Source organism: Nyctereutes procyonoides, unplaced genomic scaffold (genome assembly GCF_905146905.1).
Source record: "Nyctereutes procyonoides isolate TBG_1078 unplaced genomic scaffold, NYPRO_anot_genome, whole genome shotgun sequence".
In the NCBI taxonomy this organism is placed as follows: domain Eukaryota; kingdom Metazoa; phylum Chordata; class Mammalia; order Carnivora; family Canidae; genus Nyctereutes; species Nyctereutes procyonoides.
In genome coordinates, this window is record NW_026575032.1 from 6637720 (window position 1) to 6663849 (window position 26130).

General features: G+C 36.9%; 1 protein-coding gene across 1 annotated transcript; it reads left to right on the forward strand.

Moving 5' to 3' along the window:
* Window positions 1-1774: 1774 nt before the first annotated feature.
* On the forward strand, window positions 1775-26130 carry SLC25A31 (solute carrier family 25 member 31). The gene is made up of 6 exons (XM_055317055.1): window positions 1775-2018; window positions 11648-11775; window positions 17916-18033; window positions 20238-20392; window positions 21872-21997; window positions 25744-26130. Exons 1-6 carry the CDS (start codon window positions 1775-1777, stop codon window positions 25942-25944), a joined length of 972 nt encoding a protein of 323 aa, XP_055173030.1. The 3' UTR covers window positions 25945-26130.

Below are 26130 nucleotides of genomic sequence, written 5' to 3' on the forward strand. Positions count from 1 at the left end.
AGGATGAGTCCCACATCGGGCTCCCTGCATGGAGCCTGCTTCTCCCTCTGCCTGTGTCTCTGCCTCTCTCTCTGTGTCTCTCATGAGTAAATAAATAAAATCTTAGAAAAAGAAAGAAAGAAATGAAAAAACTAGAACCTCAAGTTCAGAAAAGTAACTCATCTCATGTTTTATAGTTTCAAGACTGCTGGTCCTACAGAGTTATGAGATGATAAAACAATATTAGCAACTATCAAACGAGCTATAGAAAGAAATCAGGAATATATTAAATGCTACCACCGAAGTATCCCCAGGATGTACAAAGTGAAAAAAAAAGCAAGGTGAAAGAAAATAGAGCAAGACATTATGTGCAGGACAGATGTACCCCTACTGCCTATTCTTGCCCAGTCAGACCTGGGTCTGGTAAGCCTCCAAATGAATTCTCAAAGTGCTGTATGGGTATAGATGTCAAGTAGAGACGTCACCAAGACCTCTTCTGAGACACCGTGAGATAAAAACTTTTCTTAATACTAAGAAGCGATTTGTTCCACTCATTCTCTCAGTGCAAGTGGAGTTCTCCAGCAGCTACACGTGGCGTGGCACAGCACAGCAGGGACAAAAGCAGCCATGTAAATCCAGCTGTCTTTTATTAAGCCAGGCATTAACGAGATTTTCAAACATACAAAACAAGGCTATTCTCAATTTTTTGTTTTGAAAAAAAAGTTACTTTTTACTTAAAAATGTTATTTACATCATGGTTTATTATTTTAAGTGAATCAATATTTTTAAAATTTTTATTTATATATTTATTCATGAGAGAGAGAGAGAGAGAGAGAGAGAAAGGCAGAGACACAGGCCGAGGGAGAAGCAGGCTCCATGCAGGGAGCCCGACGTGGGACTCGATCCCAGGTCTCCAGGGTCACGCCCTAGGCCGCAGGCGGCGCTAACCCGCTGAGCCACCCGATGAATCAATATTTAAATGTTCGGTTTCACCTTCTGAAATGATACCAATATATAGATAACACAAAAACAAGCTTCCTCGTGGTCTTTTTATGAGTGAAAGGGGGTCCTAAAATAAAAAGGTTGTGAAACACTGTTCTAGAACAGGCCCTTAGTTCTCCCCCTTGTACATTAGAATCCCGAATCTTAGTTAAAACAGCAGAGCCCTGTCCCCTCAGGTCAGTCTGGATAAAGAACCACTGCTCCGGATAAAACTACCAATTTCAATAAAATTCAGAAGAATGAGGAACATGTTAAATTAAGGTACTGGGGGTGCAACCAGCAAAGGCAGACTTAAAACGGGACCAGATAAAAACAATCCCTGCCAAACACAAGGAGCAGAAATTGAAGCGATTTGCAAGAGAAAAATGGGAGGGTAACGACCCTAGGAACGGAAACTACCCTTGGCGAGCCCCACACGGTTGCTTCACGACGCTGCCCTCGTCTCGGCTGCCGACCTCGCACTGGCCTCGCGCCGCCGGCTCCCTCCCGGCGCCTCTGCGCCTGCGCACCCGCGGCCTGCGGACCCCGCCCCACAGCGAGGCTTGTCCAGGCGGCACCCGGCGCGGAGGAGCCACGTGTCGGGAGTCACGTGTCTGGTGCCGGAAGGCGGGAGGCCGTTGGAGGCGCCTGCGCAGCAGCTCCGGGGAACCCGGCCTTGCGCGCTGATCTCCCGGCATCCTGCGCGCTACTTTCCCGCCAGGACGACGCTGAAGCGGTTTTCCGCCTCCCTTCGTCGTCTTCCTCCGGCCTGTTTCCCGCTGCCGCTGCCCGTCTTTACCTCCAGCGCCCCGCCATGCAGCGTGAACCTCCGAAGAAGAGGCTAGAGAAGAAGTCGGGAAAGCAGCTCTTTGACCACGCTTCCTTTGGGAAGGACCTGCTGGCGGGCGGCGTCGCCGCGGCTGTGTCCAAGACCGCGGTGGCGCCCATTGAGCGGGTGAAGCTGCTGCTGCAGGTGCAGGCGTCGTCCAAGCAGATCAGCGCCGAGACGCAGTACAAGGGCATGATGGACTGCCTGGTGCGGATCCCCCGCGAGCAGGGTGCGTACCCGAGGCAGCCGTGCCAGCCCCGCCCGTTCTGGGCCACCTTCCCAGAAACGGGGAGGCGGGGGGGGGGGGCTGTGGGGAGCGGACTGCACCACCGCCGCATCTGGCGGGGATGAGTTTATTTCTTCACCTGTTGAGAATTCTTTTTTTTTTTTTAAAGATTGTATTTATTTATGAGAGAAACACAGGCAGAGGGAGAAGCAGGCTCCATGCAGGGAGCCCCACGTGGGACTCGATCCAGGGTCCTCGGGGGGTCACGCCGCGGGCTGAAGGCGGCGCTAAACCGCTGAGCACCCCCCCCCCCCGGGGATCCCTAAAATTCAGTTTCTTTTTAAGATTTATTTATTTATTCCTGATAGATATATATGTATATATATATATATAGAGAGAGAGAGAGAGGTAGAGACCCAGGCAGAGGGAGAAGCAGGCTCCATGCACCGGGAGCCCGATGTGGGATTCGATCCGGGGTCTCCAGGATCGCGCCCTGGGCCAAAGGCAGGCGTCAAACCGCTGAGCCACCCAGGGATCCCCTAAAATTCAGTTTCTTAACCAATTTAAGAGGCTATACTTTGTGGCGCCGAGAAGGCCTGTAAGGTGGCCAGTCCTGGGTGGGAGAGACCACCACATTCTCCTCGTCTTAGTTTTCTCCTTAACATCAGGGTTTACACCTTGGTGCAGTTGTGTCCAGCTCAGAAGAAAAGTGGTTGACACCCCCACCCCCACCCCGTAGGATTGAGGGAGATTCCATTAGGTACTTTGCTGATATGTTAACAGGTGCTTTAAATTGCTCAAATATTTGTGGAAATAACACTTTTTTAAAAAAGATTTTATTTATTCATGAGAGAGAGAGAGAGAGGCAGAGACACAGAGGGAGAAGCAGGCTCCATGCAGGGAGTCTGACGTGGGACTCGATCCTGGAACTCCAGGATCGCGCCCCGGGCTGAAGGCAGCGCTAAACCGCTGAGCCGCCAGGATTGCCCGGAAATAACACTTTTGAGATAAAGTTACTCAGATGTGGAAGCATCTGAGCCTCCCAGTACTCTAGTTCTTATTCAGTAAAAAGAGGTTCTGTTTATTCTTGAGAACTACTGAAGGCCAGGGCCGAAACCAAAGAGGCATTTACCTCTGCAAATTTGTGGCGCCCCCCCCCCCCCGCCAAAACTCAATAAAAACAAATGATTTAATGCAGTATTTTTTTTAAAGTCAAAATGCGAAAAATCCAAGATGAGCAAAATATAAAAATTTTATTATTTTTTTAAAAAGATTTTACACATTTATTCATGAGAAAGAGAGAGAGAGAGGGAGGCAGAGAGGCAAAGACACAGGCAGAGGGAGAAGCAGGCTCCCTGCTGGGAGCCCAATGCGGGACTGGACCCCGTGATCCTGGGATCCCGGCCTGGGCCAAAGGCAGCGCCAAACCGCTCAGCCACCCAGAGATCCCAGCAAAATATAAAAATTTTAAATAAAGTCAGTATTTTGCATCAGCTTTTCCTTAATTAAAATTCTAATTTTTTTCCAGTTTTATTGAAATGCTTTACAAGGAGTAGTGACCGCTCTGTTAACCATTAAATACCCTCCTGTTGCAGAACTGATCCTAAGTTAGCTAAGTGCATAAGAGAATAAATTTGTTAACGACTTTTCTATAATCCACCCATGTAGTTGTATCCAAGAGAAATAGGTCTATTATGTATTCTGAACAAGAAGAGAAGTGGCTTAAACTCTTCCACTCCTAAGTCTGTGGTTATTCTTCATGATAAAAGCTCTCTCCCCAGAGATATAGCTGCAACTCCTCTTGACCTGCTGGGTATAGTATTTTGGGTGGAGTATAACTTTTAAGGCATCATCTAAGCTGTAAATTTAAAATCCCCATATGGGGAGCTGAGTTCAGATCTTTCATAGGGCTTCACATTTCTCCACTCCCATTTGTTTTATCAAAGCTTCCCCTTTCCCCCAAGATTTTTATTTTTCTTAAGATTTTATTTATTTATTAATGAGAGACAGAGGCAGAGACACAGGCAGAGGGAGAAGCAGGCTCCATGCACGGAGCCGGACATGGGACTCGATCCCAGGTCCCTGTGATCACGCCCTGGACCGAAGGCAGCGCTAAACCACTGAGCCACCCGGGCTGCCCTCCACCAAGATTTTTAAGGGAAAGTAGGAACCTATCTCTTCTTGATTTATATTCTAAGACCTCTTCAGAGAAGTAGGGGACTCTCTTATTAGTTAATCTGCTTTAAATATTTAGTCAGGTAAAGTTAAGTATTCTGGTCAGATTGTGCTGATCAGCACTAATTTATTTCATATTTTAAGTGTTTTAAATGATATTTAAACCTAAACATATTCATTATAGCTTTTGTAAATAGAGATTGTTCTGAATAGTGTTCCAGTGCCCATTTTCCTTCCAATGAAATGATCATAAGCAGAACTTTAAGATATTTTTTCCTATATGCAGTTTTTGTTATGAATATATGGGATCCCTGGGTGGCGCAGCGGTTTAGCGCCTGCCTTTGGCCCAGGGCGCGATCCTGGAGACCCGGGATCGAATCCCACGTCGGGCTCCCGGTGCATGGAGCCTGCTTCTCCCTCTGCCTGTGTCTCTGCCTCTCTCTCTCTCTCTCTCTGTGTGTGTGTGACTATCATAAATAAATAAATAAAAAAAAAAAAAAGAATATACACACCATGGTATATTCTATGCTAAGAGATTAGGATTCACGACAGGGATAATATTGCCATCTAGGGGCATTTTTACAGACTTGTAGGGAATTTTTTGTTCAGCACGGTAGAAGGGTGTAATCCTTAATTGCAGTGATGTAAAAGGGAAAAGCCAGGGATGATAAACATCCTGCTGCTGTACATGGCCAATCCTACACAGCGAACACTTACCCTGCAGGCTGAATGATTCAGTTCTCCCACTGTTTATGGTTTTCTAAGACCAAAACCTAACTCTTATTTACTTACAAATGATCTGGGACATAATGTCCATATACATAGCAGCCTCCATGGGAGGACGAATATTATACTTTGTTTTGTTCAGAATTGTGCTGAGGAGTGGCTCAGGGTTGAACATGATCTCAGGGTTGTGAGATGGAGTCACATCAGGCTCTGTGTCAGGCTCTGCGCTGGGTGTGTGTGGAGGCTGCTTAAGTCTCTCTCTCCTTCTTCCGCTGGCCTCCCCCCCCCCCACAAAAAAAATTGTACTGAGAGTTGTTCACCATTGGGAAAACCAGTTCTTGTGATATTTGGTCACCACTTAAGTATTGAATTCATGATGATTGTATGTATATATACACAAATATATTAGTCCCTTTTACAGGAAATATTAATGGTATCTTAATGATAACATTATTAAGTAGAAGCAAGCATCTGACTATTTTGTCTATGGTGTGTTCATGCCTCATCCATTTACTAATTAAAATACCTATTCTATTCAAAACATCTTTATTTTCTCTTCCTATATAGTAGGGAGGGCATTATATGGATTTGTAAAATATTGTCGAAGAGGTCACAGTCTTTGAATTCTATTTCTAGATAGTAAAGGATGTATTGTAAAATATTTATTCTGTAGAGAGGACTTGAGGCTGGTGAGGTTAAGAATCACTATGGTAAATCATTCTGGAACTCTACTAGGCAATCAAGTTCTGAAATTGTTATTTTCTGGAATTTATCTTCTATTGCTGTCTTGAAAATCAAGACACATCCCCCTTTCAAATGTTCTGAAGTTTCTTTTGTGTTTCATGTTTGCTCTAATCTTACTGATAGCTTCTCTTTAGGCTTCTCTTTAACCTGAGAGACATAAATTCATAAGGCACAAGTAACAAGTAGATGCTCTCGCAGTCTTCTTACCTTATCTCTGCATTCTTTCTGCCCCAAGAATAGATCTCTCAGCTTTATTTATTTTTTTTTTTTTTGATCTCTCAGCTTTAAACCTCTCTTTGGGTACCTCTCTTTTTATAAGCTTTCCTTGGCTTTTAAAAGCTTCTGAATTAATCTTGACTGATGCTATTCTTAAAGATTTATTCTATTCTTTTGTTGATTGTAGGGCCTTCCAGCTTTGTTTGCATACTTTTATTTAATACTGCTTAAACCTTTATCACACAAAAAATGATTGTTTATTATAGAAAGTTACAAAACATAAAGAAGCAGAAAGTAAGACAAATCACTACTAATATCAGCACAGCTAACAACGTTTTGGTGTCTGTGCTATAATTCTTCACTGGGCACAATATGCAGATATGTGAGAATATTTTAAATTAAAATAATTGTTTTATTTAATATATTGTAAATACAGTCTTTTAAAGATCTGATCTGTGCGGCTCATTTTTAAGCACCTACCAGAATTCCCTTTTTCTCTTAGGAGTTTCTGGCTATGAGGTTTTTTATATCTTGAAGACAGTATTTTGGGGTATGGTAAGAAAGTATTAGGCATTGACTTTAAATAAAATGGGAAAATAAACTTGACTGATACTTGGTATATGAGTTAGCTCTGGCACCTGTGCATGGGCCAAATGTAAATTATATATTATAGAATACTAAGGCATTCTGAAAAAAAGTATGAATTACACACTGTAGAAGGGATGATAGGCACCTTTCCTCGATTATTATATAATAAACATAGTTTATGTTTGCCAATTGGATTTATAGAGAGAAGGCTATTTGAGTATTTGAAATTATCAAGAAGTCTATTTGAAATATAGGTTCATGTATACTGTTCTTAAGAATGAACGTTACCCTAAGGGTGCCTTGAGATAATAGCAAATGATGGTATAAAAACATCATGATTAGCAAGATACCTAAAAATATTAATTGTTCAAATGAATGCTAAGTTGAACCCTAATATCTCCTGGCCAGTTTTTCCCAACCACCCTATCTAAGTAGCCCTTCCTCACTCCTCCATCTCCATGTACTAGTTTTGTTCTTATAGCCACATATTTATTTGTTCATTGTCTATTTCCCTGGGTCCTGTCCCTCAAAATATAAGCTCTATAAGACAAAGAAATTTGTTCCTAATGCTATCCCTAGCAAGTCTGCTATGTACTAGGTACTAAGTAAGAAGTTTTTAAATGAAAAATCTTTATTTCATTCTTTAATTTTTGTTTTGGGTATATTTTTAAAGCGTGCAATGTGTGTGTATATATATACATATATATATGATTTTTTAGTATATACATATCTGAAAGTCATGCTTACATTTTTTTCTACTGATAGACATATTATCAAAACATGTTGTAGCTGACCAGCCTAGAATATATATACCCAAACATCTCTAGCATTCTCATTCTTGGCGAATAAGTTCACCAGTAAATGGCCTCATAACTTGTTCTCATTTTCCCATCAGATCTATTTTAGTACTTTTGTTTTTTTGGTTTCAAGTTTTTATTTAAATGCCAGTTAACTTACAGTGATGGTAATGGTAGTTTCAGGTGTATAAATACAAACAGCACCCAGTGCTCGTCACAATACCTGCCCTCCTTAATACCCATAATCATGTCATGCTTATAAAATATTCAACCATATATCTATTGCAATTAGAGCTCAATAAATTTTAACTCTTTAATTGGTATGTATGCTTTCCTAAATTTACTAACTGTATTCCTGATATTCGTTTGTAAATGAATATATTTAGGGATTAGCTTGCATTATACATAGAGTAGGTTTTTGTAGTCTGTCTGAGGCAACCTACATAGATACAAAGTGTACTTAAAGTATAGTTGAATAAAACCTTGAAACCTGGCCCCCCCAAAATAATATTTTTGTAGAAAATACATTTAGAATTTCACTTTGAGGTTCCTTTCCCTATGCACTCTAGCAGAGTCACTGAAGCAACTAAGAGCATGGTATAGCAGTGAGATGCAAAGAAAGGAATAATAATTTGTTAAGGGTGATCTATGGAAAAAGATTAAAACAGGAGGGTTTTTTTAAAGATTTTATTTATTTATTTGAAAGAGAGAGCAAACACAAGGTCGGAGGAAGAGTAGAGAAAGAGTGAGAAGCAGGCTACCCACTGAGCAGGAGGCCAATGTGGGACTCTATCCCGGAACTCCGGGATCACAAACTGAACAGGAGGCAGAAACTTAACCAAGGCTAAGCCAACCAGGTGCCCCCAAAGAGGAGTTCTTAACCTGACACTGTAGCTTCAGGGAATCCATGAATTCTGTGAAATCTATGCAAAAATATTTAAGGTATGTGAGATTATATTATTTCAGACATAACCCATTAAGAGCTGCCAGTTTTCCTGTTATACTTCAAGGGATTTATTTCTTTCTAGATTTTTATTGAGATATTAACATTTATTTTGGGGAATTTTCTAGGTTTTTTTTTTTTTTCAGGCAAATGCATTTTTGCTAAAAAGGATACATTCTTCAGCCAACTCCAGCAAACCCCTTGACTCATAATAAACACAGCACCTTGTCATGGCTTCATATTAATTTCCAGATGTCTTTGTCATCAAAGTCTTCCATTTATATTTAATTCATTAGCCAAAGTTACAAACCTTTATATTGCTCTTATGTATGACACTCCTGTTTTTTTTTTTTTAATTTATTTATTTGAGAAAGAAAGTGTGCGTGCTAAGTGAGGAGGGATAGAGGGAGATGGGAGAAACAAAAACTCAAGCAGACTCCCCTCTGAGTGTGGAGCCCAGTGGGGGGTTGGATCTCACAACTCCGAGAATATAACCTGAGCTGAAATCAAGAATTGGACACTACTCAGGCACCCCTGTACGACACTCTTGTGAAGTAAATATTAATTCAAACTATAATAATAATTACAGAATTATTAATAACTTTTAATCTAAAAACCCATAATATCTCAGTATCATTCAGCTGAGTGAGCCAATTCCAAAATGACTATTAATATTTAAAACCCATGTTTAAAATGGAAATTCTAGTATTTTTTAATACATGACACTTTTTCTAAACTCCGTTTTATTTTATTTTTTAAGATGTTATTTATTCATGAGACAGAGAGAGAGAGGCAGAGACATAGGCAGAGGGAGAAGCTGGCTCCTCACAGGGAGCCAATGCCAGACTCAATCCCCGGACCACGGGATCACACCCTGAGCCAAAGGCAGCCACTCAACTGCTGAGCTACCCAGGTGTCCCTCAAATGGGATTTAAGTTGGAAAAAAAAAACATTTGTTTAAAAAATAATAATAAATGGGATGCCTGGGTGGAGCCTGCTTCTCCTACCTCTTCCCATGTCTGACTCTCTCTCTCTCTGTCTCTCATGAATAAATAAATAAAATCTTTTTTAAAAATCCCATTTGATCATATTGGCAATTTTCCAGTCAATATGTTCTTTTTGATCCTTTTAAAATTGACTTTGTCTTCTGCCAGTAACCTGTTGTTGTGTTACAATAAACCATGGTCTAGAAAACTATGTCCTATTCTTAAATATCATATTTCATTCTCTGTATGTCTCTTCTAGAGGTCTCACCTCTAAGAAATTACAAATGCTCTCTTAAATGTTTTCATTAGCAATGAAGAACTTAAAAATTACTTAAAATACCTCCAAAAGTTAGATTCACCAACCTCCCTCATACTTCATATGGCCATAACTAGTAAGAGATATTCCTGTATAATTTGCTTATATTTCTTATGTTTTAAGATTTTTATTTTGCTTCCATTAAAGAAAAAGTTGACTTTTCTTAGTATAGAAAATAACTGTGATTATTTATGGAAAAGTATTGTAGATAAAGGACTGAATTATTGAGCCAGATTGTTTGGGTTTGAATTCCAGAAGTACAGTTTTCTAAGTGCCCTTGGACAAGTTAGAAGTTCTTTTAAACTCATTCCCTCATCTTTAAAATGGAAGGACTAATAGTACCTTCTTCATAGGTGGTTATGGGGATTAAATGAATAAAAATAAGTTATTAGAACTTATTGTTTTTGTTAATATTGTCTCAAAAGTTTTTTTAATAATATTTTCCTTTTTAAGAAAGAGCTTTCTTTACCATTCTTTAATAATTTTAGGACTTTTTAAGATTTATTTCTTCAGAAACCCAAACCTAGAGTAGTGTTTTGGAGTCTGACACAAGATGTGACTAAATCCTGGTTGGCTATTAACTATGTCTGTAGAGAGTTTTTAAACTTTTAAAGTTTACACATGTATAATATGAGTACTATAGGTGAACCTACGTCAAAAGCATAATGTGGTGATTAAATGTAACACACAGCCTCTGGCCAGTGCTTGGCACATATTAAATACTTAGGAAGTGGTAGCATTTACCATTGTGTGTTAAGTGTCCTAGTGAAGACTGAGTCAGTTTTGAGTACTGAGATTATTTCTTGGCTATTAAATATGCTTCTTAATTATCTCTGTGCAGTTGCTTTACATGCAGTTTGGGATTCACTGAGATTCTATGTTGTTTTTTTTCCCCCACAAAGAAGACTTTCTTAGTTAACAATAAATATAACTTTAAGTTTCTAAGCATATCAGCCCAGTCAACTGAGATTATTTTCATCTGAATCTTTATCTTTAGAAGACTGATTCTGGGTATTCTCCAAGCTGGGACTAGAGGTATCCCATTCAGAATAGCCGGATCAAACCGTTGGACAATTTGCAACCTAGTAGAAACAACTATGGCTGCTGAAGAGATAGCCTATTGTATTGTAGGGCAGCTTGATTATAAAGTTAACACTGAATTAATAGGTAACACAATGACTGAATTTTAAGGATTGGTCAATCTATGAAGATTTGAAGTAGGAAGATTATCGAACTGGAAAGTTTTCTCCAGTCTCTCTCTGTCAGACCCCTGGAGACTGCTTTGAATTGTAAATTGATCTTTTTTCTGGCTAGGTTCCAGAAGGTAAAGATAAGGATATAGACTCCTTTTTTTTTTTTTAATTGAGAAAGAGAAAGGGAGGGAGGGCAGAGGTAGAGAGAGAGAATCTTAAGCAGGCTCCAAACCCAGCACAGAGCCCCACTCATAGCTCGATCTCCCAACCCTGAGACCATGACCTGAGCCAAAATCAAGAGTCAGACGTTAAACCGACTAAACCACCCAGGTGCCCCGACTTTATACTTTTAATACTTTTTCATTCTCATATGTATTATACACAAACCAATTTTGTTTAACCATAGGAATTACATATCCTATTTGGAAATGAGGTTAAGGGTTAATCACTAGCTTCTCTGATAAATACACGTGCCTGTTTTTCTACTAGGAAAAACCTTATATTCAATTGATAATACTTTCTGTAGATTTTTAGGTATCTAAGGCTTCTTATTGGAAATTGACAAAATTGGAATGGGGTACATGGAGTTAACACTGCCTGTTTTCTTTCTTTAAAAAAAAAAAGATTTTATTTATTTTTTCATGGGAGACACAGAGAGAGAGAGACAGAGACATAGGCAGAGAGAGAACCAGGCCCCATGCAGAAAGTCCAACATGGGACTCGATCCCAGGATTCCAGGATCTTGCCCTGGTTTGAAGGCTGACACTCAACCTCTGAGCCACCCAGAAGTCCCACGCTGCCTGTTTTCTTCAGTGAATTCACACATAGACTTAATTTTTTCTCATGAGAAAGGATATAAGTTTTAGATAGTTCAAATAACTAAGTTTTTTAAAGCTTTGGGAATTTTTTGATAATGCAAGTTTATATTTAATATGTTTTCTTTTGTAGGCTTCTTCAGTTATTGGCGTGGCAATTTGGCAAATGTTATCCGGTATTTTCCAACACAAGCTCTAAACTTTGCTTTTAAGGACAAATACAAACAACTTTTCATGTCTGGAGTTAATAAAGAAAAACAGGTGAGTACATTTTAATATTTATTATTTTTTAAGAAGTAGTGGGATTTGCCTTAACCTATGATGTTTTATTTAGGGAGAAGGTGCTGAGTGGTAGAAGAAATAATAATTAAAACAATACATGTTATAATCACTATTCTACAGCACTAGGAAAGTTCAAAAAAGCAATCCACAGATCTGTATCCCAATATATCTGAAGTAATTAATTTTCTAAAGAAGTACATTGTTGCATTTTAATGATTAAGGCTCTGTTTGGCTGAGTTTAAAGTGCCTAGAAGATCCAATCAAACAAGCAGGAAAGCAATAAATTTAAGTTGAAGAATTATTTTTTTATTGAAAAGGTGCCTTTTCTTTCAAGGTAATCACTCCCTTGATGACAGAATTTCAGTTTCAAAATTTCCTACTTGTATGAACTATATGTCATTTGTTTTGGTTTCTATTTGTTTTGCTGCCTCCACATACACTATACCACCTACATTACTCTTAAGGTGTCCCTTTACCCTTACAAAGTCTCTCTTCCCCTTTACTTTTTCTTTTTCTCTTTCTCCTAAAAAACCAACCAACCAACTGAGCTCTCCTAGCAGGTTCTTTACAAAAGCAGCTGTTTGTGGAACATTTTTTGTTGCTGTCTTTTAAAATTTCTTTTCATATCACTTATTCCCATTTCTTCATAATTTATATTTCATTAACAAATGTTTATTGAGTAATTTGCATTGTTATGTGATGGGAGGTATAAAGGTAATGAAAATTGTTCAGACTTTAAAGACCTAGATTTGTATCCTCATGCTGTTATTCAGCTGTGTGAATTTGTGAAAAGTCACTTCTGTGGTCCTTTGGCTTTCTTATCTGAAGAAAGCTTGTGGTGTTTAGATGAGATTACTTGTAAAACGCTTATCATGGTACTGTGCTTTATGATAGGCACTCAGAAAAATATTCCTATCTTTTTTAGCTGACTGCTGTAATAATTGGAACTTTTCTTGACTCAGAACCTATATGAGGGATTCCCCAACTCATGTATCCACTAGAACTCAAAGAACTCAGAAAAACTATTACACTCAATTTTTTTACAGCAAAAAGGATATAGATTAAAATCAGCAAAGGGAAGAAGCACATAGGACAGATTCCAAGAGAAACTAGACACAAGCTTCTATTTGTCTTCTTCTGGTAGAGTCATATGGATAGCACTTAATTCTCCCAGCAATAATGTGTGACAATAAATACGATGTGTTGCCAAACAGGGTTACTCACTTGAACATTGATGTCCAGGATTTTGGGGGGAGTTAGTTGCATAGGCATGGAATGTAACTGTCCTTAGCTACTTAGACTCCAGCTACCACTCCCTAACCTAAGAGATCAAACGATATAAGTTAGCCCAGTGTTCCAAGCCTACAAAAACTGGTGTTCACCATAAATTGATATACTAGCATAAACTGTCTGGTGTAGCCCCAAACCTCTGGCATACAAAGAGACTTTTATCAGGTATGATATTCCAAGGTCTTAGAAATTATTTTGAAGGAAGTGGTCAGGGACTGGTCCTGAAGATCGCAGTATATGAAGGGTTTGGGCAATAGAGGCCTGATGAATTAACTCTACTGAACACTTCCCACCCCACCTCCCCAAGAAAATAAATTCTGTAAGACCAAGCCAAATGGAGAAATTAACTCCTGAGTTAACCAGAATATTTATATTACTGGCATCTATTCCTAACTATAAATAACATTGCTTTAAAAGCTTTAAAGTTAACTCTGATCCTTGCTAAGTATCTGGAATAAATTTCAGATTAAAAAGTGGAGCCTGGGACACCTGGGTGGCTTAGCGGTTGAACGTCTGCCTTCAGTTCAGCTCAGGGCGTGATCCCAGGGTCTGGAATCCAGTCCCACATCGGACTCCCTGCATGGGGTCTGCTTCTCCCTCTGCCTATGTCTCTGCATCTCTCTCTGTGTGTCTCTCATGAGTAAATAAATAAAATCTTTAAAAAAAAAAGTGGAGCCTGAGATAAAAACATCTTTAGTATTTCTATGAAGACATTATTTAGGGTGTTAAGGTATTCAGTCATAATTAAGTAATATATTTAATTACACATTATTTGCTAAATTTTGATATTAATGACCCTTTTATTTACAATTTTGGCCATCAAATTTTTATCTCATCTTTGTCACCTCCCTGAAGTGAAAGAACTAAAAAAAAAGAAAAATTCATATTTTTGATTTCTTCCCTGGTCTTAAAAGAAGCAAGAAAGATAGAAAAAGCAAATATAGTATGTGAGTTTAAAAGTGACTGATCTACCACAGTGAAATATCACTGCACACCTATCAGAGTGGCTACAATGGTGACACCACCAAATGTTGGTGAGGTTGTAGAGAAGCTAGATTATTCTTATATTATTGGTGGGAATGTAAAATACTAACTACCACTCTAGAAAAGAGCATGATAGTTTCTTACAAATTAATCATGTGCTTACCATACAGCCCAACAGTTATACTCTTGGGCTTTATCCTGGAAAATGAAAACTTACGTTCACACAGAAACTAGGACCCCAAGATCATGATCTGAGCCAAAGTCAGATGCTTAACTGACTTAGGCAGCACTCAGCCACCTCAAGAAGAGTGATGTTCTTATGGTATTGTGGATGTAGTTAGTGTCACTGAATATACACTTAAAAATGGCTAAAATGGGGGTGGGGGCCCTAGGTGGCTCAGTAGGTTAAGTGCCTGACTCCTGGTTTTCACTCAGATCATGATCTCAGGGTCCTGAGATAAAGCCTCACATTGGGCCCCGTACTCAGTGGGAGTTTGCTTGAGGAAATTCTCTCTCTCCCTCTACCCCTGCATGTGGGTGTGTGTGCTCTCTGTCTCTCTCTCTCTCTTAAATAAATAAATAAATTTTTTTATTTTTTTTAAGATTTTTATTTATGAGAGAGAGAGAGAGAGGCAGAGACACAGGCAGAGGGAGAAGCAGGCTCTATGCAGGGAGCCCAACATGGGACTTGATCCCAGGTCTCCAGGATCACACCCTGGGCTGAAGGCAGCGCTAAACCACTGAGCCATCTGGGCTGCCCTAAATAAATCTTTTTTGAAAATGACTAAAATGGTAAATTTTATGTTATGTATATTTTACAATTGTTTAAAGAACTTGATATATGCAGCAACTTCAGATGCTAAGTGGAAAAAATCAATCTCAAAAGTTTTTTTCTGATTTTATTTATATAACATTCTTGAAATGTCAAATACATTGAGATGGAAACATAGTGGTGGTTGCCAGAAGAGAGGGTGGTGGTTATGGCTGTAAAAGGATAGATAGCATCAAGGGATCTTTATCATGGAACTGTGGACTGTGGCAATGGTCACATGGATCTGCATATGTGATAAAACTGCATAATCTAAATACACAAATGCATGTAAAATTGGTGAATTCTGGGGCAGCCCAGGTGACTCAGTGGTTTAGCGCCACCTTCCACCCAGGGCTTGATCCTGGAGACCTGGATTCGAGTCCCGCGTCGGGCTCCCTGCATGGAGCCTGCTTCTCCCTCTGCCTGTGTCTCTGCCTCTCTCTATCTCTCTCTCTCTCTCTCTCATGAATAAGTAAATAAAATCTTAAAAATTTGGTGAAGTCTGGATAAGAAGCTTTTTATCAATGTTGATTTCCTCTACTATAGTTATGCTATATATATGCTACATAGTTGGGGAAAATTAGTTGGAGGATTTAATAGACTGTATTATTTCTTAGGATTCTTGTGAATCTGAAATTGTTTCAAAATAAAAAGTTTTTTAAAAATAACCATGGTTCAGGCAGAGGTGCTCCTGGGTGGCTCAGTCAGTTAGGCATCAGTCTCTTGATCTCGGCTCAGGTCTTGATCTCAAGGTCTTGAGTTCAGGCCCCACTTTGGGCTCCAGGCCAGATGTGGAGCCTACTTTTAAAAAATAAAACAACAACCATGGTGGGGAGCTGTATGCCTACTATATATCGTTTCATTGAATTTTCACCTCACCCTCTGAGGTAGTTATTTTTATCCTAAATGTAAAGGTAAGGAAAGCAAGACACAGAAGTGAGAACGCTTGACCAAGTCAATTGTTCAGGTCTTTCTAACTCCCAAACTCAGATCCTTCAACTGTACTCTATTTCTCTTTCAGCTGAGGTGACTAGACTGGGTGAACCTTAGCTGAGCCTGGGCACAAAATGTTTCTCTGCCACCTTTTAATAGCTTCCAATACAACCCTCAGCAAGGAAGACTAGAACTTCTCCCAGCACTTTTTCATGCCCAAACTTTGTTAGAACCTTGATCCTAGGGCATTTGTTCTTCAGCGCATCATTGAGTTTATTAACACAGTAGCTATTTGTCAACAGTTAAAAATAAACAAGATTATTTTCCTCTAAAACCCTCAGATTCTTTTATCCACCTCTCCTTCCCTGATTCCTCTCCTTGCCCTCTCCTTTTACAATATAATAATATCTGAAATTACTGACTTATAACAACTGAAACTCTGATTTATACTGATATATATACCATGTCCTCTGGGTCTATTTTATCTTCAGGCTTAATTGTGGAGGGATAGACTTTGTTTGGTACACAATTACTTGCAAGATTATGATTCACCACAGATACTTTTCTCCCACTCCTTGCTCCCTTCATTCTTTCCTCCTTCCCCCTTCCTTCCTTCCATCAGAAGATTGGCCATACTGTTTATCCATGTTTTGCCTGTCTGTGTCATGTTTTCAAAAGTCCCACTGTCAGAAGCATCATGGTTTGAATAATAAATTATATGATCGTCCACACAGAAAGTCATTGATCTGCCTTCCTGGGACCCATGCATGTTTAAGGAATACTTTAAACCACTAAAGAAAAAAAAATAAAAATAAAAATAAAAAATAAACCACTAAAGATGTGTTTATATATGTGTAATTTTTATTGGAAGAGGATTTAAAGCTGGCAACAGTTTTGAAGAGGATGGAAACCTAAAAATAGCTATTTAATATTGTTTCTATTTCTGTCCTTTGCTGCTAATTGGTATTGAATTTTAGAGTCAGATACCCAACAAATAGAATCTGGTACCCCTCATCTTTTTCTACCAGGTTACAGATTATCTACTAGACTGTGGATTAGCTACCTTGGGGTCAGATGCAGTCTGCTGATCAGATTATCTCTGGGTGATCATAAAACATGGCTACCCATACAAAACTTAGGAGTTTCACTGAAAAGGAGCCATGAGAGTCTGAGAACAGTATGTGGGATTCCTAATACCTCATTAAACAAATATTTATTGAATATTACAATTATTCGGGGCAAGGCCCATGACGTGTATTGTGAAATAAACAGATGAATTAAGAATCTTGGCCTCAAAAAAGTGCAAACCACTAAAATGTCCATGAACTGATGAATGGCTAAATAAAATGTGGTGTTGAATTTAAATAATAAAAAATAAAGATAAATAAAAAGTGATAAATCTATATAATAAAATATTATTTGAAAAAAAATTATTTGGCAATAAAAAAGAATGAAATGCTAATACCATTCCAATTCAAATATTCTTTCTTCTCCATTAAGTTCTAGATGTTGAAAAGCAGTTTACTGGACCTAAGCAGGGCACATTTTAAGTAATTTATCAAAAAGAACCTCAGCAGTCCATTAAGCCTGATTTACATGCTGCTCAACTATATTATATTATTTCTGCCAATTTTCCTGTCAGCAGTTGAAAATCTTTTTGAGTTGGTTATCTAATAAAATTATAAAATAAAACTATCGCTTTATGAAGTATTATTGCCCCCCATACCAAAAAAAGGTACAACTAAAGCCTCCATAGATGCCTGATATTTTAGCCATAATTAACACTAGTATTAATTAAAAATTTATATAGTCTACAGAGATGATTGTCTTATGTGTCCTCTTTTGCTAATTTGAGCTACTTTTGCTGGAGGCAATTAAAATGTCTTGGAATTTCTATATATCAGCATTTAAACTATATCTCCCAGACTGCCTGGAAAGAAACAAAGGCTTCATGGACATGGAAAGAAATATTTTGGATAATATATACATTATTATAGATGTTTACTTTATAAAAGCAGTTTATAAAAAGCAGTTTTATAAAATTTAGAATTTTAAACAGATTCTATAGTTTAATAACTACTTTTTAATTAATATGTTTCAGTTTTGGAGGTGGTTTTTGGCAAACCTGGCTTCTGGTGGAGCTGCTGGAGCAACATCTTTATGTGTAGTTTATCCGCTGGATTTTGCCCGAACCCGATTAGGTGTTGATATTGGAAAAGGTATAGGATTTTTAAAATACTAACTTCCCCTTCTTTGTGTTTTGAGTGAAGTATTATTCATTGTAGAGTTATGCTATAATGACAACATGAAATACATTCTAAAAATCTTACTCTCAACCAAGTGGTAGAGTCATAGGGCCTAAAGATTACTACTTTTTTCTTTTCCCTCAAAAGAAGGAAGGTGAAGGCCAGTACTGCACTAACAAAAGAGCAAATACAAAGACTTCTTGTAACTCACAGTTTTTTCCTAGAGAGCCACTTTCTGTATTGCTCCATAGCTTATTCCTAATTCAACTATGGCTCTCTGGGTTACATATACAGCTCTTATCATACAGATTTCCCTTTGCCTCTGTCCTTAACTTATTTTGTCACATCTTCCTATGTTTTTGTTATACTCTTGTTTTGGTAGATTATGTTCTTTAATAGCTTTCTGAGCTTTTTTTTTTTTCAAGTAGATAGAAGACATTGAGATCTTGCAAGTCTAAAAATGTCTCTGTTTTACCCTTTTTCTTAATATTTGACCATATGTAAAATTCTACTTTAAAGTTTCTTTCACAATTTTGAAAGCATTTCTCTAGATTCTTGTTTCTGATATTGCTCTTAAGAAACTGATCCCTTAACTGCTGATCCTTTGTATGTGACTTTTTTTTCTTTTTTAATTACCTTATATCCCTGATCTTGATATTTCACAATGATCTATCTTTATGTGAAGCTTTTTTCAGCAATTGAGGAAGTAACTCGATTGGCCCCTTTCATTCTGGCACCTTGTATTCAGTTTTGAGGATGGCAGAGGAGTAAGTCACTTGGCTGCTCAAGAATCCAGATGCTATTTTGCTTTCACCAGAAGAGCAATACTTAGTTCCTCTAACAGTTATTGGAGTAAAATGGCTTGCTTTTCTCTCTGCAAGAACATAGGTTTCAGCTTTTTCTGCTGAGTTAACACTTCTCCATCTCCTTTACATCTTGCTAAAATTTGTGGGTTTCATTCTCTGCCATGTACTGTTCTTGCCTATATGACTTTAAACCTGTTGTAATCCTTTACCATTTTAGTAGAATTTCTTAAGAAAGCAGAGTCATTCAAGAAATACTTAATTCAGTGTCAGTGCCTGCTGTGATCTAGGCACCTCCTCAGATATAAGATGAAAGACACAAACCTAGACATCCGATATAAAATATGGAGTTCATGATTTATGTACATTATGGTCTAGGGAAAGATACAAGTAATAAAAAAATGAATGACAAAAATACACTAGCAATAAATGACATGAAATACATATTTAGGAACAGGGAGTGACATCAATTTTAGATAAGTGATTTAGAGAAAATGCCTCAGAAGGGGTAGCGGTTTGAGCAAAGATAAAAATATCAGTTCCATCTAACATGTTTAACTGGCAGTTTAAAATTTCTTATTATTGTTAAGAAAGTTACTAAAACTCCTGTATTGTGTTTTTAGTTCAGTTCTGTAGTTTTCTTTTCTCTCAGAATTGAGAGAATTTGGTTTATCTTGTAGATTATATTCTACATACAATATTTTTTTAAAGAGTTTATTTATTCATGAGAGACACAGAGAAAGAGGCAGAAACACAGGGAGAGGGAGAAGCAGGCTAGAAGCAGGCTTCATGCAGGGAGCCAAGGTGGAACTTGATCCCGGGTCTCCAGGATCACACCCCGCGCGGCACTAAACTGCTGCGCCGCTGGGGCTGCCCTACATACAATATTTTTTAAAAATTGTGAAGTTCTAGGTGAAGGGAAAATAAAAATGAAGCTAGCAGACACTGGAAAAATGACAACTCACCTAAAATGGTAATGATCCTAAAAATTACTAGTTTTTAGGTTTGTCTTTTTTCTGTATCTTTCTGCCTTTCAACTGAAGCAAGTCATAGAATTTTTCATTCCCAAGTATTTTCTGAACCCCAATTAGTAGCTTCTGGTAATTTTGTTGAAATGTTTTAAGCCAGTCAAATTGCTTGAATTAGATTGCTTTGATAAGAGATTGATATTTCAGTTAGAATTTTTTAGGATTCTGTTTGAAATCTTAATTCTCTTTAAACAGATGGGAGGATTTTTCATTTGTGTTCTTTTTTATTAGAAAAAATTTCTGAATGGCAGTTTCAGATACATTAAAACTAAGATTAATTTACTTTGATTAAAGTGTTTATCTGATATATAATGTTGCTAATATATCTTAAATGGCTTTATTTTAGGTCCTGAAGAGCGACAATTCAAGGGTTTAGGTGACTGTATTATAAAAATAGCAAAATCAGATGGAATTGTCGGTTTGTACCAAGGGTTTGGTGTTTCAGTTCAGGGCATCGTTGTGTACCGAGCCTCCTATTTTGGAGCATATGACACAGTTAAGGTAATTTGGGGCTTTTACTAATATATATTAAATACATGGTTTGTTTCTTTTTATTGTTTTAATTAGTAGTTTGTTCAGCAGATACGAACTTTTACCTTTAATTACAGAAATAAAAATAAATGATGAAATAAGAAACATAGAATTCTGTTAAATTATGACTTTGCCATAACCTTATTGAATTATAACTGTTATGGATCTGACTTTAGAAATAAAGCATAAACCCAAACATTAAATTTTTGTGCAGTTTGCAACTAACTATACATCGTGTTACAAATAGAAAAAATGCTAATTAGGCTTACATCATAATCAAATCTTTAGAAAATAGAAATGCATCTTCTAACAGTTTTTCTGATTTTACATTCATTTTATTATCACTTTCTTATAGGCAGATAATCAGCTTACTATCTCATCATTTTCGAAAGTAGGCAGGACATAACTAGTTAAATGTAATACATGCTACTATTTAGCATTTATTGAGTATTAGCTCAGTTATCTATTGAGTACTGTTAGATTCTGTATTATATTCTCCAGGATGTTCTGCAATTTGCCTTTTAGTTCCAGATTTTAACAGCATTTCCATAAAGTAGGAAAGAGGAAGATTGTAATAATGAGTACCATTTTTTGAGTTACTACTTAGTTCTAGGAACTTTGTCAAGTACTTCCTTGCAGTATCCTAGGATAACTTTTAATATCCCCATTGTGAAGAGAAAAAACCTGGGAATAGTTAAGTAATTTATGTTAAGTGACAAACAAAGATCCTGTGCTGTTACTTCCAAAAGGAAGTAGTGAAATTAATGTCAGTATCATTTACTAAATAAGATTAAAACTTAAGGGAAATTTTATGTTTTACACATTGTCTCTGCCTTCCCTCATTAATATAAATGTAACGGAAGGTCATTTTCATTGTGGTCTGGACATGTTACTTGTTTAGTTTCTTGTGTATTTTTTAGACAGAGTAAGTTAATGGAAATTAACAGGCTCTTATGCATGTTTATTTAGTCTTGGAAAATTTTATGTATGTTCTCCTTTTGCTTTTCTCTATTATCACCTGTAGTAGTTTTGAAATTTAAGAGTGTTACTTTACTAGCTTAGAGTTTTAGAGCTGCTTATCAAATACCTATTGATAATATCAGGCATGATTTAATTTCTTTTCAACTGTGTAAAGAAGAGCTATGAAAAAAAATTTTTGGTCACTGGCTACTATCTCCCCTAGTGTTTGCCGTTAATAAAAAATCTCTGGTGATAGCAAGTATGCTTTCTTTTTTCAGATATGCTTTTTAAAGTAAAGCCATGCGTGCCATATTTCTTTCTTATTGATCTCCTGATATCATTTTAATCTTTCCACATTAAATCCAAATGTGTTTTATTGTATTTTAAGTATAATTGAACACTCTTTCATTATAAGACTTACCCCTTGACTTGAGAATTTAAGATATTTTGAAAATTTACATGGTTCCTGGACATGTTTTTCTTTTCTAGGGCTTATTACCAAAACCAAAGGAAACCCCATTTCTTGTCTCCTTTTTCATTGCTCAAGTTGTGACCACATGTTCTGGAATTCTCTCTTATCCCTTTGACACAGTTAGAAGACGCATGATGATGCAGGTATTTTATTATTTGTGAGTTTAGTTGAATTTTCCAATATTTTTGATATTCAAGTATAATTTATTCAAATGTTAGAAAAATTTTGGCTGAAAGGCAGGTCATCTGTTTTACTTACTAAAATAAATGCATGATGTATTCTGTCTTACATCCTTTCCTACCCCAAAACAGCCATCATCCAGCAAAAGTTTCTTCCTCTTCTGTTATCAGAATAGAAATGCTTTCCACTCCTATTAACATATTGTTTGAAAGATGGAGGGGGGTGGCAGGGATTGGATTAGTACATCTATCCTAAATGAATATTAGGTTAAGTAGAATAAACCCTGTCACAGGTCACTGACGTATGTCATTATTTGTTGTAGTATAGTTTAATAAAAGTAAATAATTTTGAACTCCAAGGATGAAAACTTACTTTTTTCTGCTCTCTTTTTTTAAAGATTATATTTATATGACAGAGAGAGAGAGAGCACAGGCAGGGGGAGTGGCAGGCAGAGGGAGAGGGAGAAGCAGGCACCTCACCAAACAAGGAGCCTGATATGGGGCTCAAACGCAGGACCCTGGGATCATGACCAGAGCCAAAGGCAGATGCTTAACGGACTGAGCTACCCAGACACCCCTGAAAACTTGTTTAAAATGATCTATGTTCTAAATATAAATCTCCAGGTGCCTGGGTGGCACAGTCGATTAAGTGTCTGACTCTTGGTTTCTGCTTAGGTTGTGATCCCTCAGGGTCATGAGATTAAACTATGTGTTGAGCTTGTGCTCAGCATAAGTCTGCTTAAGGCTCGCTCTCTCCTTCTCCCTCTGCCCCTCCCCGCTGCTCACTCACTTGCTCTCTCTCAAATAAATAAAATATTTTAAAATAAATAAATATAAATCTCCAAGTCAAAATTTTGGTACATTCAGTTTCTATTTGTTACATTCATTTATTCAGCAAATATTTGAGTGCCTAATCTATGCTAAGTTATGGCAACACAAAATAAGATAGAACCTGCTTCCAAATTCATAGCATAGTATTGAATGCATACAGTTAATGCTTTAAATAGAAATGTGCAGAGCTTCCAGGAATCCAGTAGAAGGAGGATACCTAAAATGCTTAAGTGATCAGATGTAGCCCCTTGGAAAAGTTAAATCTATAAATCCATTTTTTTCTCCAGACAGAGAATTCTAAGCAGAGGGGAAAAATCATACATAGAGATATGGCTTGAGTAGTAGTTCAGTATACCTAGATGATATGTTTCATGAGGGCAATTGAAAATAATGAGGCTGCAAAGCTAGAATATTAATATAATACTTATTATGTGCCAGATATTGTCCTAAGTAGTGTGTACTTTAGTTACTATCAGTATCCTCATTTTATGTCTACACATTGGTCCTGGGAGAACCCTGTAGGCCACCTGAAGTGGTAAAGCATACCTATTATTACTTCACTCATAGACTATTTTTAAAGTTACTCCTTTTTCCTTTTACATGTGTGTTCCCTCTTGATCTGTATCTAACTCTAGTTTAATACACTGAAAAAAGTTTTAAATGGAAAATTAATTTGCATATAGACTATGGATTAGGTAAGTGGTACTATTTTGATGTCACATTTTCTAATTTTGATAACTGTATTTGAGTATGCAAGAAAATATTCTTATTTTTAGAAAATACACATGGAAGTGTTTAAAGGTAAGGGACATGATAATCTGCAACTTACTATCAAAATAATTCAGAAAAAAACTGTGAGCATATGGGATTTTAGATCTATGTGTATATTGCTAGGACTCCCATAACAAAGTACCAGAGACTGGATGGCTTAAGCAATAGAAACTTTTTTTCTCGCAGTACTGGAGGCTAGAAGTCTGAGTCAAGGTGTCCAGCAGGTTGATTTCTTCTGATGACTTCTCTCCTTGGCTGGAAGACAGCTTTCTCCTTGTGTCTTCCTTTGGTCCTTTTTCTGTTTCTCTTCTTATAAAGATAGCCAGATCGGATTAGGGCCTACCCTAAGGAGCTCATTTAATCTTAGTTACTTTTATAAAGACCCTGTCTCCAAATATAGTAACATTCTGAGGTACTGGGCATTGGAACTTCAATATATGAATTTGGGGGGGACACAGTGCAACCTATAATAGTACCTTAATTTTTGTATGTTCATTTTATAACCTGCAACTTTGTTAAACCCTATTACAAATGCTAATCTATATGTACACTTTGAAGTTGTATGCTCTTTTATTTACACATGTAGGTGTATAATATGTGAATAATACTAGGTTTCTTCCCCTTATCAATTCTTAAACTTTTTATTTCCCTTTTTTGCCTTTTTACACTGGCTGAGACCCGTGATTTAGTGTTATATTAAAGAAATAATAACTGGCAACCTATTTGCTAATCTTATAGGAATGCCTTCAAAATTACAAAAATGAATGTTAGCTGTGGGGTTTTTATAGTTATCTTTTATCATATTATGGCTATTTCTTTCTATTTTGGGTTTCAACAGTTTTTAATCATAAATGGTAGTCCTGTTTCTTCAGTATCCCTTGAGATGATTTCATTTTTCTTTTTTCATGTGTTAGTATTTTGCATTAATCTGTTTTCCAGAGCTAAACCAACCATATATGCTTAGGATAAACCCAGCTTTGTCATTATGTACTGTATTTTATATTTTTAGCTAGGTTTGATTTTCTAGTTTTTTGTTGAGTTTTGCATTGTGTAGTGACTTTGGCTTGTAGTTTTTCATTCATGAATTGTCCTATTCTAATTTTGGTATCAAGGTTATACAAGCCTTATTATATACTTGGGGAAATCTTCCACTTTTTCTTTTCTCTAAAATAACTTCTGTAAGATTGGAATTAAATGTTCTTTGACTGTTTAGTACAGCTCACATAAAAAGTCCTGTGGACATTTATTTGGTTTTCTATAAGAAGGATTTCAAACAACTGCTTGGATTACTTTAATGAATTTCATATATTATTGTAATGTTTTATTTTTTTTATCCTGTTGGTAAATTACCTTTTTTAAGGTATCTGTCCATCTCTTTTGAGTTATCAAAATAGTTGTGAAGTTGTTTGTAATATCTTGCTTTTTCTTAATCTCTGGAACATCTGCAGTGATGATACCTTTGATGTTTCTAATAATTTTGGAACCTTTTCTTGTTTTTCCTTAGTGTTTTTAAGAGATTTGTCGGTAAAGTATTTCAAATTACTAACTGACTTTGTATGCTTTCTGTTGTATTTATTTCCTATTTCCTTAATTTCTGCTGGCTACTTTCTTATTTCTTTCTTTAGGTTCATTCCTTTTCTAAAAATGTTTAGGTTGCTCATTAATTTTCAGCTTTTCCTTTCTGATATTTCAAAGTCACTAATTTGCTTATAAGTTACCATTCAAGCTGCATTAAGGAGTTGTGTGGTTATTCTTAGGTTTTAAGTATCTTCTAAGATGTGTATTTCTTATTATCTAATCAGTTGATATTTTTCTAGTTACCTTTTTTGCTGTCAGTTCCTCACTTAGTTGCAGTATAGTGAGAGGGTAAATCATAGTATGTGATGACCATCTTTTGAAATTTGTTAAGCTTAATATATGAAAAGTTTTCAAGTGTGCCAGAGAAGTATGAGTGTTCTCCAGCCGCTGGGTACAGTATTCAATATATGCCCATTACATACTTATTCAACACAGTGTTAATTTTATTTGTCCTCAGTACTAAAAAAAAAAAATACCTTAAGATGAAAAATATTAAAATAACAGCAAACTATTTGTTTATCTTCGTATAGAGTGGTGAGGTTGAACGGCAATATAAAGGAACTTTAGACTGCTTTGTGAAGATATACCAACATGAGGGAGTCAATGCATTTTTTCGTGGTGCCTTCTCCAATATTCTTCGTGGTACAGGGGGTGCTTTGGTGTTGGTACTGTATGATAAAATTAAAGAATTTCTTAATATTGATATTAGAGGTAGTTCATCAGGAGATTAAATTAAGAAATACGTATATTTAACTTGTTAAACATACAAATTACATAGCTGCCATTTGTATACAATTTGATAGTGTGTTATTACTGTCGGTATTTTTTTAGAATGCTAATTCTGCAATAAAACAGATGCCTTTTCAAGGATTTTAAATACTAAAAATCAGATAAATGTGGGTTTCTTCCTACTTAGA